Source organism: Vombatus ursinus, unplaced genomic scaffold (assembly GCF_900497805.2).
Source record: "Vombatus ursinus unplaced genomic scaffold, bare-nosed wombat genome assembly UNPS02007284.1, whole genome shotgun sequence".
In the NCBI taxonomy this organism is placed as follows: Eukaryota; Metazoa; Chordata; class Mammalia; order Diprotodontia; family Vombatidae; genus Vombatus; species Vombatus ursinus.
Genome location: NW_020947062.1, coordinates 5,203,456 through 5,219,204, shown reverse-complemented (window position 1 = coordinate 5,219,204; position 15,749 = coordinate 5,203,456). Strand labels below are relative to the sequence as shown.

The following is a 15,749-nucleotide window of genomic DNA, read 5'->3' as shown; positions in this document are numbered from 1 at the left end:
AGAAGAAAAGTTTGGGAGAAGGGGTAACAGTACATAACAGCTGTCTTCATTTGAAGATCTGTCATGTGAAGAAGGGTAGCTCGGTGGTTTAGTGGATAGAGTACTGGACCTGGATTCAAGAAGGCCTAAGTTTAAATCCAGCCTCAGACACTTACTAGCTTACTTATTAGTGACCCTGGGCCTCAGTTTCCTCATCTGTAAAATGAGCTGGAGAAGGAAATGGCAAACCACTCCAGCAAGAAAATCCCAGAAGGGGTCATGAAGAGTCAGACACAACTGAAGATGACTAAGCAATAATGTGTAATGAAAAGATTATATTTTATTCAGCTTGATTCCTAAGGGTGGATGAGGTGGGAAGGGAGGGGATAGAGGGTTTGATGTTACTGAGAGATTTCTGTTCAATTTAAGAAAAAACTAACAATTAGAGCTGTCAGCAATTCAATTCATTTTAATTCAGTACATATTTATTCAATACCTATTATATGCTAACTACTGGAAGTACAAGGATAAAAATGAAACAGCTCCTGCCCTCAAGGAATTTATATTTTACTGGGGGAAAACAAAATGTGTATACTGGTAAGTAAATACAAAAAGTTAAAAACAAAGTAATATCTAGGGAAAAGGGAAACCAAAACCAGTAACGGGGTAGATCAAGAAAAACGCCTGTAGGATGTAGCACTGCAGCTAAACTTTGAAGAGAATTAGGGATTCTAAGAGGTGAATGTGAGAAGGGAAGAATCTGCAGAAGCACAGATGTGGAAGGGGGAAGGAAGATAGTCTGCCTCAGAAGGTCGTGAGTGCCGTCTCACCAGAGGCCTTCAGTTAGAAGCTTGATATCTACTATTAGGTGACTGTGTGAAGAGGTTTACTGTTTGTACACAGGTTGGACAAGATGCATTCTGAGTCACCCCATAGATTAAAAAAAAAAAGTCATTATTGCCTGGGGAAATATGTTTAACAGTATAGTCCGAAGGTTCTGGTGTCTGTGATTCATTCTGGTTTTCTGTAGATGGATTATTTAGATTTAGATGTACATTTCTGAAGTGTATGCTTCAGTCATACTATGAATTGTAATCCCTGTTTTGGAAAAGTGAGAGTGAAATTTACCTCCCTCTTCTGGGTGGAGAGGTGGGGACTGTGGATATGGAATGAAGTGTACATTAGCATATCAATGTGCTGGTTGAGTTTGCATACTTTTTTCTTAATATCAAGAAAGGGTTCTATGTGGGGTAAGGAAAAATAGCATAAAGACAGTCAACAGAACTTTTAAAAAAAAATGAATACAGAATCATCATCAAAACTTTTTAGCTTATTTATAACAAAATCGAAAAGCATTCAATTTTTAAAATCTTTTTGAAATTACTGAAGCAGACAAGTAGATACGACTTGACTAATACCCAAATTCTCAAATGGTACCATCTTCAACTCAGGCTGCACATATCCAGTCTGTTGCCAAGTCTTGACAACATCACTAGTCTACTTGCCCTTCTTTTCCTTCAAAAGTCACCACCCTAGTGCTGACCCTCATCGTGTTGTGGACAGACTATTGCAATAGCCTTCTGGTTGTCTTCTTTGTCTTTTTTTTTTAAATTTATTTTGAATTATCAACAATCACTTCCATAAGTTTTTGAGTTTTAAATTTTTCTCCCCCTCCCTCCCCAACTCCCTTCCTAAGACAACACGCAATCTGATATAGGCTATACATATACATTCCTGTTAAACATATTTTCACATTAGTGATGTTGTAAGTAAGAATTAGAACCAGTAGGAGGAAGCACCAGAAAGAGGAAACAAAACACAACAGAAGAAAAGAAAATAGCAAATAGTATGCATTGATCTGCATTCAAACTCCATAGTTCTTTCTTCGGATGTGGATAGCACTTTCCATCATGAGGCCTTTGGAGATATCTTAGATCCTTGTATTGCTGAGAAGGGTCAAGTCTATCAATATTAGTCATCACACAACGTGGCTATTACTGTGTACAACGTTCTCCTGGTTCTGTTCACTTCACTCAGCATCAGACCATACAAGTCTTTTCAGATTTTTCTGAAGTCAGCCTGTTCATCATTTCTTGTAGCACAATAGTATTCCATCACATTCATATACCACAACTTGTTCAGCCATTTCGCAATTGATGGGCATCCTCTCAATTTCCAATTCTTTGCCACCACAAAAAGAGCTGCTATAAATATTTTTGTACATACAGGTCCTTTTCCCATATGTATGATCTCTTTGGGATACAACCCTAGAAGTGCTATTGCAGGGTCAAAGGGTATGCACATTTTTATAGCCCTTTGGGCATAGTTCCAAATCGCTCTCCAAAATGGTTGGATCATTTCACAACTCCACCAACAATGCATTAGTGTTATTATTGTAACAATGCATTAGTGAGGCTGTCCCCACTCCAATCCATCTTACACTCAGCTGGCAAATTGATCTTTCTCAAGTACAGGTCTGATCATGTCAACTCCCCTGTTCTCCATCCTCTACTCTAAATTCCAGAGGCATCTTATTATTTTCCTGGATCAAATATAAAATGCTCTATTTTGGTTTTTAAAACCCTTTGAAACTTGGCCCCTTCCTACTTCCCCACCTTTTTACTCTTCTCCCCATACTCTATAGTCCAGCAACCCTGGGTTACTTGCTATTCTTCTAACACTTCAGTCTGTCTCATAACTGTGCTTTTACACTGCCTGTCCTCCATGCTTAGAATATTCTCCTTCCTCAAGCATAAAGTCTTATGTTTGGGTTCCAAAAATCAACTTCACAAGTACAAGTTGGGGAAATCCTGGTTAAACATTTTGTCTGAAAAAGAACTAGGGGCTTTATTGGGCTATTCAATATAAGTCATCAATGAGATATGGTAGCCAAGTAAACTTATAGAATTTCATTTAGCATAATGCTTAGGACTCGATTAATGATAGTCTCATTGTATTGTGACACTGTCAGACCACAATATGAATATTGTGTTTGCCTCTGGGTATCATATTTTAAGACAAACATCACAAGAGGATGACCAGGATGGTAAAGCCTCAAGATCATACTATATGAGACTCAGTTGAAGGAATTAAGGATGGTTAACCTGGAGAGAAGATTTTTGGGATGTAGAGGGGAATAGACGAAGAATAATGGCTGTTTTCATGTATCTGAAGGGCTATAATTAGACTTGTTTTGCTTGGCCACAGAGGACAGAAGTTGAAACAATGGCTGGAAGTTTCAGGGAAGCATATGTAGGCTTGATACAAAGAAGAACTCCTTCCAAATTAGAGCTTTCTGGAGCTGGAATGAACTGCTTCAGCACATAATGGAAGTCACAAAATGGACTAATTTAAGTCACCTTATGGTCAAAGAGTGTGCAAAACTGAGTGGCTGCTATAAACTATATCATCTTTCTTGGAAAAATATTACTTGTACTTCCTGCCTCATTAGATTACAGTGAATTATATGGTGCTTATAAAAATCTGAGCTTTTTTTAAAAAATCTCTTTCTCCTGTAGGACCTTATACAATGCTTATGCATAGTAGGCATTTAATTAATGTTTTATTGAATTAAATTTATAGAATAGAAATACAGTTCTGGATTGCCATTGTATCTAGCCATGGCAGATCTACTTGAGGAATAAAACGTAAAAGCATAAATATAATTTGTTGACCCCTCTAGTAGTAATCACTTTCACTTCTCTATTTCCATTACTCCTTTTAACTCACCTCCATCTAGGAGTTTAAAAAAAAAACCCTCTTAGCTTTATGTATTTGCATTTTTTCCCTATTACCCTAGTCAGTTTCCTCCCTTCACTTTATTTCTAATTCCTCTACCTCCTATCTTTTGCTGTCCTTTCAATCGTCAATTTTATTTCTATGTGTTCTCATTCTTTATCCCACTCTTTTCTTTCAGTTTCCATCATCAGTGCCTCTATTTTTTTAATCTCGTTATTTTTCCCATCCTTTCCTCCATGTGATTGGAACATTACTGTATATTGGCTTGGAGGAGGCTCTTTTCATCTTTGCTGGGTGGGTGGACGACACTCTGAGTCAGTTCATGCTGCCTTTTCCTGCGCCCACTCTCTGCAGAGAGTCTGAGATGTGCTCAAAGATCATTTGAGCCAGGAAACTGTAAGATTCAGCAGAGACAGTGTCATACAGTTGCTATCTTTAAGACCTTGCTTATCAGGATTTTATTGGGTAGTGAAGAAATAGCAGGTACCTTTCTGTCTGTTCTAGATGGAGTCAGGTTTCTGAACTTATAACTTACATACATTCAATAAGGACCAGAATCAAGGTTCAATGGCCCTATCTCTGACTGCTTTAATCCTTTAAATTTAGGAGAAATGGAGCCATCCTTAAAATTAGATCCACTTATCCATTGAAAAAGCTCCAAGCATAGTTCATCTTCACCTTCTTTTTTAATGATCATGAACAAACAAGTCACTTAACTTCCTTCACCTATAAAATGATGGGATAGACTAAATGACCTTTAGGGTCCCTTCCAGCTCTCCATCAATAATCCTGTGATCGTAATGAAGGCTAGACTTAGTTAGTAGTGTGTAGTGTGACAAATATTATCACTTTTATTTTGAAAACTTATCCAAACAATATTGTGTTTTATAAATTAAACTAAAACTAATACATTAATTCTAAAACTACTTTTGGACATCATTACACTAAAGTAAATGCCTTGGAGATAGGAATTGTTTCATTCATTGTATTTGTATCCCCAGCACCTAGCCCTTGGCCTGACACATAGTCAGCACCTAATAAATGCTTATTGATTGAATGGTTTGATAGACTAGCACTTGTATTTTTCTGAAATACCCATATTGTGGGGATCCTTTGAGAGTTATTAATTCATAAATTTCTTCAAGAAAAAGTATTTAGGATTTAACTGGTCAAAAGTGTTATTCTGCAAAAGGAAACAATTTTCCTTTTGGTATACTTAACTACCTTATTGCCAATTAAATTGTTTATTCAAAGATAGTAGAAACTTAGGATCCTTAGAAAATTAGTGTGAAAAGAGATGAATATTATATAACTGTAGATACATAATTTTGAGGCACATGCCATGTCTCAGATCATTTAGGGTTAAAAAATACCAGATTCTTTTTACCCCAATTAATCATCTCTTTAGTTCAAACAGCCTTCTTTTGAAAATTATAATAATGAAATACTCACCATTGTATTTAGAGGAGAAATTTTTCTATCTCAAATATTTTTGCTTTATGCAAAGCTTTTCAAAGCTATTTCACATATCCTTGATGTTTCTGAATTAGGAATTCAAATAATAATGAATTCTGTTTATTTTGGTTCTCCACAGAGGTTTTGTTGTTTGAGCTTAAAATAAAACTGCAGCTGATTTGTGTAACATATATTAACTGTTTGTTTAGTTTTAGTACATTTCTGTATCTCTCATTTCTGATCAACCTGAAAAATTTGCACGCTGTGCAGCAGCCATCTTCTCCTATACTTTATTAAATATCTGTCAATTATAAATATCAAGGTTTTACATTAATGTCAAGATAGTGCATCAAAAATTCATGGAATATGTGACTTTTTCCAAGGGTATTTAATACTTAATGCATTTGTGTCATTTTTCTTTCTAGATATATTGACAGGTTTTATTAAGTGTTTGTTAGGGAAATTTTATTTTTATCAGGGGACTATAAAGAGAAGCTGCATGCTAAACCAGTTTTTTAAATCAGGATATTGTTCATTTTTTTGTATCCTCAAATATTTGTAAACCATAGGTTTTAATGCAGATTTCTTCTTACTTTTTATATGCTTAATATTCACAGCAATGTTCCAGTATAGAACTTAAATATGACTAAATATACCGACTTTATCTTGATTTCTTCAAACATAGCTAATAGAATCCAATATGGCAGGTTTTTAAAAATATATCTATTTGGTAATGTTTAGCTAGTTTTGATCTTTTTACTGAAATCTAACAGTTTTAGACATAATTATCACAAACATGTTAATTATGTCATATTAAATGTGGTACATCTCTGGATGTCATTAAGAATAGTACCCAAAAAATGAGGGAAAAAAGGAACCTTTTTAAATATCCAACAAGCTCTCTCTAATGCTTTGTTAACTCTAAGAAAATATCCATATTTTTATTTTCCAGCTTCAAATTTTTATCTCACTAAACAAGAAAAAAGAAACAAAACTAATCCTTGTAATATGGTAGAGTTTTTCAGTCTTTTTTAATTCTTTCTTTTAATCTCTTCAAGATACTGTATTTGGGAATTTATTTTGGGTTCAAATTTGGCCACATATTGCTACCTACATTTGGAATGTCTTTGATGTCTACCTATAATAATACCTTAGGTGAAAAACTATTTAGTGAACTCCTTTATCTCTTTAGTATATAGCTATTTACATATAGCTACATATAGCTTATAATCACAGCTAAACTAGTTATTAGAGGGAAGACGGTTCTATGTTCCTGTTACATTTTTCTTTTTAATGCATAACTGTTCAAAGAATAACTACCAAATGGAATAGCCCACAGTAGGAAGGAAAAAGGAAAGCCTGCATAGAGTTTATCCTTGAGAATGAGAAATATTCAGGTAATGCCTTTTTTGCAAAATAGTATCTAAAGAACTGAGCCAAGTACATTTCTGTAAAATCAAAGTCTGGAAATGAGTTATTAGGGATTTTTGAAGATATTTTCTTAATCTTTCACTAATATCTAACAGTGAAAAGCCGTAAGTTAAAATATTAATTCTCTCAAGTCTTCAAAATAAAAACTGTTTTGAATAGAAATGTTTTTATTTTTAAAATTTTTGTTTTAGATAAATGGAAAATTATTGATTACCCACAAGTCTCCCAGGTTAGTTGCATCATTTTCATGGACAAATCTTTCCCCAATCTTTGAAGAGTTAAAAAAAAAATCACCTTATCCTTAAATTAATTACATTTTATTAAGATAATAAAATTATTTTTTCCTCAGTAACAGGCACCTGAGCAGGTAGGCCTTTTGATTGCCATTATAAACCTAACTGTTATTTAAGTATGATGCCAAGAAGGTCTTGCCCTAGCGTAGATGAATCATTTTGTAGAAAAGATCTGACAACTCTATGATTATTGCATCTTTTAGAAACATATCTCTACTCTACTATAACTCCAGTAGGTGGCATTAGTGCCACAATAATGAAATCCTTTTCTAAATGGAAGTATTTGCCAACATCCAGGGTGTCAAATTTTGCCTCAATATATCTGTTAAGTTCATGTTCTGTGGCAAAATAGCTTTTTTTAAATGAAAGTTAAGAATAAGCATACAGTTTTACGTAAGACTGTTTCTAAATATTAATGCAAATACTGTATTTTTACAACAATAATACCCTACAAAAATCAATCCGCAAAAATTCAATTTTGAAATTTATTAAATCTTTTCAAATAAATAGCTATAAGTACTAGGCATGGAGATATTCTAGAGGTTCTGAATTTGTGCAAAATCTGGTCCCCAGTTATTGCTTGATTTTTGTGGAGTTCATTCTTTTTTTATTATGGTAGTGCCTGCAGTTATCTTTGTTTTTTAGCAGGACAGTAGCAGGTTATGTTAAAAAAAAAATCGGTGAGCATAGGGAGATTGCCACATAAGTCATAAAAAAACCTCAGGGTTCCGATTTTGAGAATTGCCACAACATGTCATGCTTAATAAGTAAAACTATTTTTTAAAATTTGCAGTAATTGTGACATATGGCATAGTATACAATATACTTTTAAAAAGCATATTGTAATGCTTGCAAGCAGCAAAAATTGAGCTTTCTTATTTCTTTAGTTTAAAAAGACAGGATTTGTAACATTACACAAAGGTCTTTAAGTTATTAATTTTGTGCGTTAAGGGGATAAGAAAATTTTTGGAATCAAATTCTTAACCTTAAAATTCCACTTTTAAAAAAACTACTTGTCACTGATTAGATTCTAAATCATACTCTTTCCCCACTTTTAGTGCTGTAAATTAAATGTGAAAGCTATGGTTTAACTGTTAAGTATGTAAAAATGTTTTTAGGAATAAAAGAGTGCCATGCTCTGACACTCAACCTCAAAATCATCCATATTTGAAAAAAAATACAATTAAAAAGCTTCAGTTTTATTCCTAGGCTACGCATATTTTTACATCTTGTCAAACAGTGAGAACAACTTTAATGTAAATGTCAAGAAGTATCTCTGTAAGTGACCTGTGCTTGTCTCAGCTATATATTAAATCAACAGAGATTTCATTTAATTTTTATTTTAATAACATATTTAAGCGCCTACTGTGTGCAAAGTACTGTGCTAGATTATGAATTTTCCTTATATGGCCGATCTTTTAATCCTTGGTTCACAGTTGAAAGCTACTTGCCTAATCATTATACTGTTTTGCATATTGACTTGAAATTTGTTTGCTTTATTTTCATTTTTATAGCAATTTTAGTTTTGTATGAATATGTGACTATTTCTTTTTCTTCCAAAGGGTTAAAACAGGGCTGAAGACTGGAGGGGGTGGGGGGAAAGCAGGCACCTGGGAGCTAACACCCAATTGGCAGCCTTTTGTAATATATAATTTGCCTAAAATTGCGCACTGAGCACAAGCTTTTGTTTTCTAATTGATTTACGGTTTGAGCCACTTTTACCTCATCCCCTACTGTCCTGCACACGGTGCCAGCGAGTACATTACAGTGAGAGATGATAAATTACCATGCACTTGTGATGCTAATGCGTCAAGAGTAAAAACTGCATACTACATAGAGCTTCATGCATTAACAGTGGTGCAAAGATACAGCCAAGCAAAATTTCATTTGTAGCTCAGAAATAACCATTTGTTCATTTGATCACTTACTGCAATCTGTCTATCAGACTATAATTGAACTTGAAGATTGAAATTATACTGTTACAGCTTTTAATTTCTTAATTGAGGCAAAGTTTTAAAGTGCTTGAAAGGTCTAGAGTGAGGTGGGTGGCAGGGTGGGCAGAGAAGATATTAAATATATGATATACTCTCATAAGTGCTGTATTTTAGATATTTTATAAACTATTCTTTTGTCCAGAAAAGTGCAGTAAAATTTTTTAAAGACCTAAAGCTTTTATTTTAAGTATAATGTCTTTATTCATTTTGATATAATTTATTATCTCACATTTAATTATTTCTTGATATTGTATTTTTCTTGATCCTGGATACATGTGTGCATGTAAAAAGCACTTGAACAGAACAGAAATGTATTTCCCTCTAACTGATGTAAGTCAGGGGTAAATGAAGGAACTTTCAATATTATTAGAGTGTCTTTGAATATTCCTTTTATTGACTTGAGAAAAGATTTGAAATAAATTGGTAATACATACTTGAGCATTAATGAATAAAGATGCAAGAGAGAGGTAGGACAATCACACTACTTTTGAAGCTTCATGTTTTTACTGGAGCAGACATTTATAGTACAATTATTCTCTACCTTTTGAAGAGTCAGTCCACCTTAAATTTTATTTTTGTGTGGTGTCTGTGGGTTCCAGTCTCGAAATATGAAGAAGCAGATTTATGGCGGCTGCTGGGCACAACAAATTAAGTTGACAGTGATGTATGAGAGCATAATAGCATGATGATCCCTCTGTAGCACGGCTGGACGCCTCCTGCTTCATTTGGCTCTTGTTAGGATCTGTTAGGCAGCTAAATAATGAAATTCTGCTGACTGATTTCTGTTTTCCCCCTTTTCTCTTTTCTCTCCTTTCTTAAAACTTCTAATTCCCAGACCCATCCTAATGCCAACAAACTGCCCTTGAAGGATTCTTTCACTTATGAGGACTACAGGTTGGTATGCTGTGTTTTCTAAGGTGGGATTTTTCACGTGAAATTTGGGGTCTTAGAAAGTGAGGGAAATGCTTCAATAAGAAGTAAGCCTGCTGTGACCATTTAAAACATCATAACAGTGATACTCTTTTAGAAGTTATAATGAATAGAGTGGATAAGTATCAGTATTTTAATAACCATGTAGAAATTGCATTAGACTGGAGTGGAAGGGGATTAGTTTAGATAGCCAAATGGCACTTGAGATTAAGATTAGTATGGTGGTCTGGAGGTTTTTTCTTTTTAAGTAGAATATTTTAGTGCAAAGTAGGGTCATCTTTTTTGAACAAAAAGACTTAAATCACTATGCAAAGTAATCAGAAAATAATGTATACCACACGATGCAATTCTTAGAGGATTTCTGATCATAAAATAGTAATAGACTTTACTTTTCATTGAGGCTGAAATTGAAATAAGATGCGGAGTCAGCATTTGATTAAAAAGGAGGTTAGAGACTTTCTTTTTATAAGGAATGACATGTTATTTGTAATAAAGAGCCACAGCAAACCTTATTGGGCCCATTAATGCTAGCCTCACAATACCCTATTCCATCTCTAGCTGCCCTTTTTGTGGAAGCAAAACATATCCTTTCTCAACCCTTCACTTGCTGATTTCCTTTACTACTTTTCTTCCTTTTACCCTTCCTTTAACCTATACTTAAATGGTGTTAAGAAGCCTAAACATTACCTTCCTTGCTTCAGGAGAAGGCTTTGAAAATTTGTGGGAACATAAACTTGAGTTTCTCATTGTTATACTTTGATGTGCATTTCAATCCCTGCACCCCAGATAAAGTGAATTTCTCACTCTTGCAGGTGGGCAGTATCTTCTGTTATGACGCGACAAAATCAGATTCCCACTGAAGATGGTTCCCGGGTGACACTGGCTCTGATTCCTTTATGGGATATGTGCAATCACACCAACGGACTGGTAAAAATTTAATTTATATCATTTATAAGCATTAGAGTTCAATAAAATGCTGAATTATTATTAAAATTAATGGCCTTTTGTTGTCGTATTTTTAAAAATGTCATTCAACCTGCTCGTCTCACAGACACACATACACACACAGACATGCACACAAATACACATACCTCTTTGTGTGTCAGCCTTCCACTGAGCATCAGTATTAAACTTTTTACTGTGCTACAAACTGAGCCAACATTCTTTTTTTGCAAAAACATTTCATTGTAGTTTGAGAATTTTCTTTTTTGCCTTTTTTATTTTTCCCCTCCACTGTTCTTTCCTCTTTACTTTCTATCCATTTTCACTGTTGTATTCATGTACATGCTTCCCTCCCCCTACCCTTTCTTTATATGACACTAAATATTTCTCCATCTCTGTTCAAAGAGTTTTTTTTTTTTTTTTGTTACTGATATTAGGGTTGGGGAAGTGAACTTCTCTTGGCCCCTTATTCCTGGTTCCATTTGACATCATTAGACTAATCAGGGGACATTTGTGATACAGGACAGACTTATGAATTTTTAGGAACAGTATTATCACAGTAGTTAAATTGCGTTTTTTTTTTCACTGAGACCGCAATAAAATAGCATCATAATTAATAGTTTTTTGTGCCCCAATGAATATTATAGAGCAGAGGAGAACTAGTCTATTGTTCCTTATTAGTAAAATGGTAACATATTGCAGAAAGTTTTCAGACATTTCTGAAATGCATTCTTGAGGCATGTATAGTTTATTTTTTTGTTATGTCATTTGCTCTTTCAGAAGCAACATGAATGAAATTGCAAATCTTGTTAAAAAGTATTTTATAGAGAGCAAAACAAAATTAGAAACATACCCATAATTTTAAAGTCTATGTGAAATACGTGATAAGGAAATCTCAGTGCAAATTTTAAAAGGCATATCAACAGGTATCCTGAAGAATCAAAGTAATTAGATGGGGAGACAAAGGTTCCTACTCCCCCCAAATTATGCATTTGCATTAATTTTGAAATTTGCTCACATAATTAACCATAACAAAGAACTGACATTTTTATTATTTGTGGGAGTTACTAAATAATTTTCTGTACTCTGTTCTTAATCGGTTTTTCATTGAGACATTTGAAATCCAGTACATGTTTGTTCAATTTAAAATGTTAAATTTTTCAAATGTGTATTAATGTCTATATGACACTTTTTCCCTAAATTTAAAAAAATGCATTCATAAATAAAAATAATGAACAGTTTGGACCAGTAACAAAAACCAAATATTTTCTAAAAGTTTTGAACTTGAACAAAGTTACGATATTGAAATATTGAACTGAACTAATACATCATTTGGTTTCAGTCCTTATCAAGGGCATCACTAATATTTAAAAGGTATGCCATTTGACACCCTCCTTCTGGTTGTTTTTCTTACATATTTTTCTCAAAAAATAAATAAAACCTTTCCCACCTTTAGGAATATTTTCCATTATTCCAAATATGAAAATGATGTTTTCCTGGTTTTACTTTGATAAATTCCAATATAACTTTCTGACACATGTTAGCAATAATTTCCTAAGAAAATAATGTTCCTGAAAGGCAAAATTAGCTTGGTTGACCAGAATTTCTCTTTTTGCATCTGTCCTGAATTTTAAAAAATTTTTCTGTCTATCCTGACTACATCACTAAGGGAGTGGGTAGAAATTTGTAGCCCAGCAACGCTGTCTGCTTCCAGCAGTGTCCCAAAAACCTGGTTATGGAAGCAGAAAGGAAGAATTTAGTCTGTTTCATCAAAGTGGAACTAGTGTAGCCAACTGTAGTTAATAAAAACAACAACATTCAGAAAATGCACATACGACCCTCTGAAATATTGGGTGGTATGAACCATTTTTCTGGGTTATTCAGGCTTTTAATAAACAAATTGAGAGAACTTTTTAATTTGTAGTCATGACCTGCAAGAAATAATTTTTAAAACGTTCTTCATTTTCTCTTAAACTTCTGTGAAAAGAAGCTGCCTTTCTAAGGGTTGTCCAGTTTAAGCAAAGAAGGAACTCTGCATGTGATTTTGGCCACTATAATAACCCAAGTACACAAATGTGTTATATGAATGACCAGTTCTTTTATATGAAGATGTGAAATTTCAGCCAGCTAGAATGAAAGGCCATCTGAAAGTAAGAGCAGAATTAACAGAGGTGTTTTTTCGAGGCCTTTCTGTTTGCATATTGAAAATAATAATAGGAAATCCTTTAGTCAAGGCAGAATAGCTTTCACTTTTAGTGTAGTTTTCTATGTCTTAGGAATGCAGAAGAAAAGGCAAAGAAATAGGTTAGTACAGGTATTGAACTTGACCAGAACTGGCAGGTCAAAGAGTAAGAGCAAATGAAACCCTTAAGGAAAGTTAACTTATCAATGGAGGTCACCTGATATTGGAGAACTTCTCTCTAACTGGATACTGTCAGCTATTCAGTGTTTGCTTTTCATTGTTGATGATAGTGTTCTCTGCTATTTTTTTTCCTGTTTCTTTTGTCTTTTACATTCTATTGCCTTTTCTCTATTTGGTTTAACGTTATTCTCCTACATCGTTAAAACTGAGAAAGTGAAGTAAAGCTCAAAAGTTGGTGGTAATTCTCTAACTTCATGTAATGGATCCCATGTCTTCTATTTTACTGTGTGACTCTAGATGTCAGTTTCTTCCTCCGTAAAATGAGGTTATATTATTATATTCTCTCAAAGGCCCCTTGCAGCCCTAAACTCTATGTCCTATGATGTAGAGATGAAAGCAAACAGTAGCATGAGCATAACTCAGAATGCTATTGCCAAGAAGTCAAAATGATTAAAAAACATCTGGGAATTTTGTAGAGGAAATTCTCAGTAACATATGGGGTTCAATTAAATAGCCCCTGATGTCCCTTCCAACCTTGAGATCAGTGATTTTCTGAAAAGTCTTCTGTGGTCAGGTCTATATTAGATTATAGTGCTAAATTGGGAATTTCAAGCTTTTAAAAAGGATGTGGGGAATTTGGATAATTCAGAAATAATAAAAGCTAACATTTCTTTGGTGCTTTCTATATTAAAAAGCACTTTCCTCACTAACAGCTCTGTAAGGTAAGGAGTGAAAATATAATCATCCACATTTTTGCAGAGAAGGAAGTTTCAGTTCAGAGTATGGTGACTTCCCCAAGTCATAACCAGACTATGCTAGACGTAGACTTGACACTATCCCATGCCCACTCCTTAACGTGATTAAAAAACTGAAATATAAAATCTATGAGAAAAAACATTTTAATTTAAAGTTAACTTTGCTAGTAGTGATATTCCTAAATGGACAAAGGTCAGCATTTGTCTATTAGTGGCAAATTTGAAAGTGATCCAGTAGTATTCCTGAAAAGTAGAGCTGTACCAGCTAGCTCTCAGGGCTTCTTCTGAATGAGAAATGGAAATGCCTTTGCTGAACCAACAATATCTGAGAGCACAATCCACATCCCCTTCTTCCATACTGCTTCATTGAGAAGGCTGTTGTAAATCCAGCCTTTAGCAGGGAAGGAATTAATGCTGACTGACTCCAATTGCCCCATACTTCTTTGAATTAAAACTCATTCTTTGATATAATCAGAATGAAAAGGATTTCATGCTGATACATACAGATAAATTGGACACTTTTTTTTTTTTTTTACCTTTACCTCAAAACTTGGGACACAGGTCAAGCTTTTCATGTTACTATGAAAATGTTATGTGTGGAAGGAAATCTAGCCTTTGTCATTACAATATTCCAATTGCCTCTTAGCAACTGAAGCTTTCTGAAGTTATTATTAGTCAAAGGAAGTCATCTCTTCAACAGGTTCTTTTTCCCTCCTCTTTTAATCGCTCCATACTTATGATCTTGACATATATAATTACCACAAAGACTGAGTGTTGATTGGCTGTACTGAGGAGAAAAAGCATTATTCCATCTTTCAAAGTTTATTGCTAAGATAGTGTTTTTGAACCAGAGAAAGTAAATTAGATGTTCATAATACTTGGATTTTTTTTTTTCTAAAACACATTTATTTATCTAATGTTTTAATTACCTGATACAATTGTTAAAAATTGATTGGCCTACCTTTACCAAATATGCTAAAATGTTTGGCCTTCCATCTCCTGCTCGGTGCTGCTTGTCCCTTAAGGAAAGGCTGCTGCGAACCAAACAGGACATCTTCCATCTGCCCCAAAGCAGCCATTTACATCTGTACTAGTACAGGGGATCTTCCACATCCTGCTACTAGCCCAGTCCCCCAACTGGGTTATGTAGAACCTCCAGTGCAAAGGAGAGCAACCTTCCCTTTGACTTCAGGCCTCCCATCTCCTGCTGTGCCTGTCTTTTGAGGGTAGAGGAATGGTATCCTCCACTCAAATGATGACCATTCTCACACCTGTCATACCCTTCACATCCCAATGCCTCTGAATTCCTGCAGGTCATCATCTAAACCTCATTTAAAACCCCTACCACCCAATTCCTCATTTCCATCTCCCTCAACCTTTCCACTCCAAAGTTTCATCCCAATTCCAACTAGCCTTTCCACTGTGTCTTCTGGGATGCCAGTTTCACAGACAAGAAACTTCTCATCTTAAATGTATTTCTTATCTATTCCTTTCCTCTAGCTTTTACTGTAGCTTTCCTCTTGATGACAAAGCCTCCCTGGCCACCCTTTCAAATACTAGATGCATCTTCACTCACTCTCAGCGCACTGCTACCCATTGCCACTTCCTTATTCTTCCCTACCACAGTCACTCAGTAACCACTTTTCCTTTGAGGTTCATGGTATTCATATCTACTATTCAATCAAAATCCTTGTAGCTCTTGTCTATAGACCCACAGGTCACTCCTATTCCTTCATCAGTGAATTCAGTACATGGCTCACCATTTTTCTCTCCTCCCCAACTTCTCTCATACTAGGGGACTTCAGTATACATATTGCGTCTCTCAAACACTGTAACTTCCCATGAGCTATTCCTCCAACCCACCTCAGCT

At 34.7% G+C, this 15,749-nt stretch overlaps 1 protein-coding gene across 2 annotated transcripts in view; it reads left to right on the top strand.

The window, feature by feature from the left end:
- Positions 1 to 15,749, top strand: part of SETD3 (SET domain containing 3, actin histidine methyltransferase) — a 120,109-nt gene that overhangs the window by 88,942 nt on the left and 15,418 nt on the right. For both annotated transcript variants that reach the window (XM_027849179.1, XM_027849177.1), the window contains 2 exons: positions 9,726 to 9,784; positions 10,633 to 10,747. In XM_027849179.1, the coding sequence (XP_027704980.1) occupies positions 9,726 to 9,784; positions 10,633 to 10,747 (174 nt within the window). The remainder of the gene's footprint in view (positions 1 to 9,725; positions 9,785 to 10,632; positions 10,748 to 15,749) is intronic.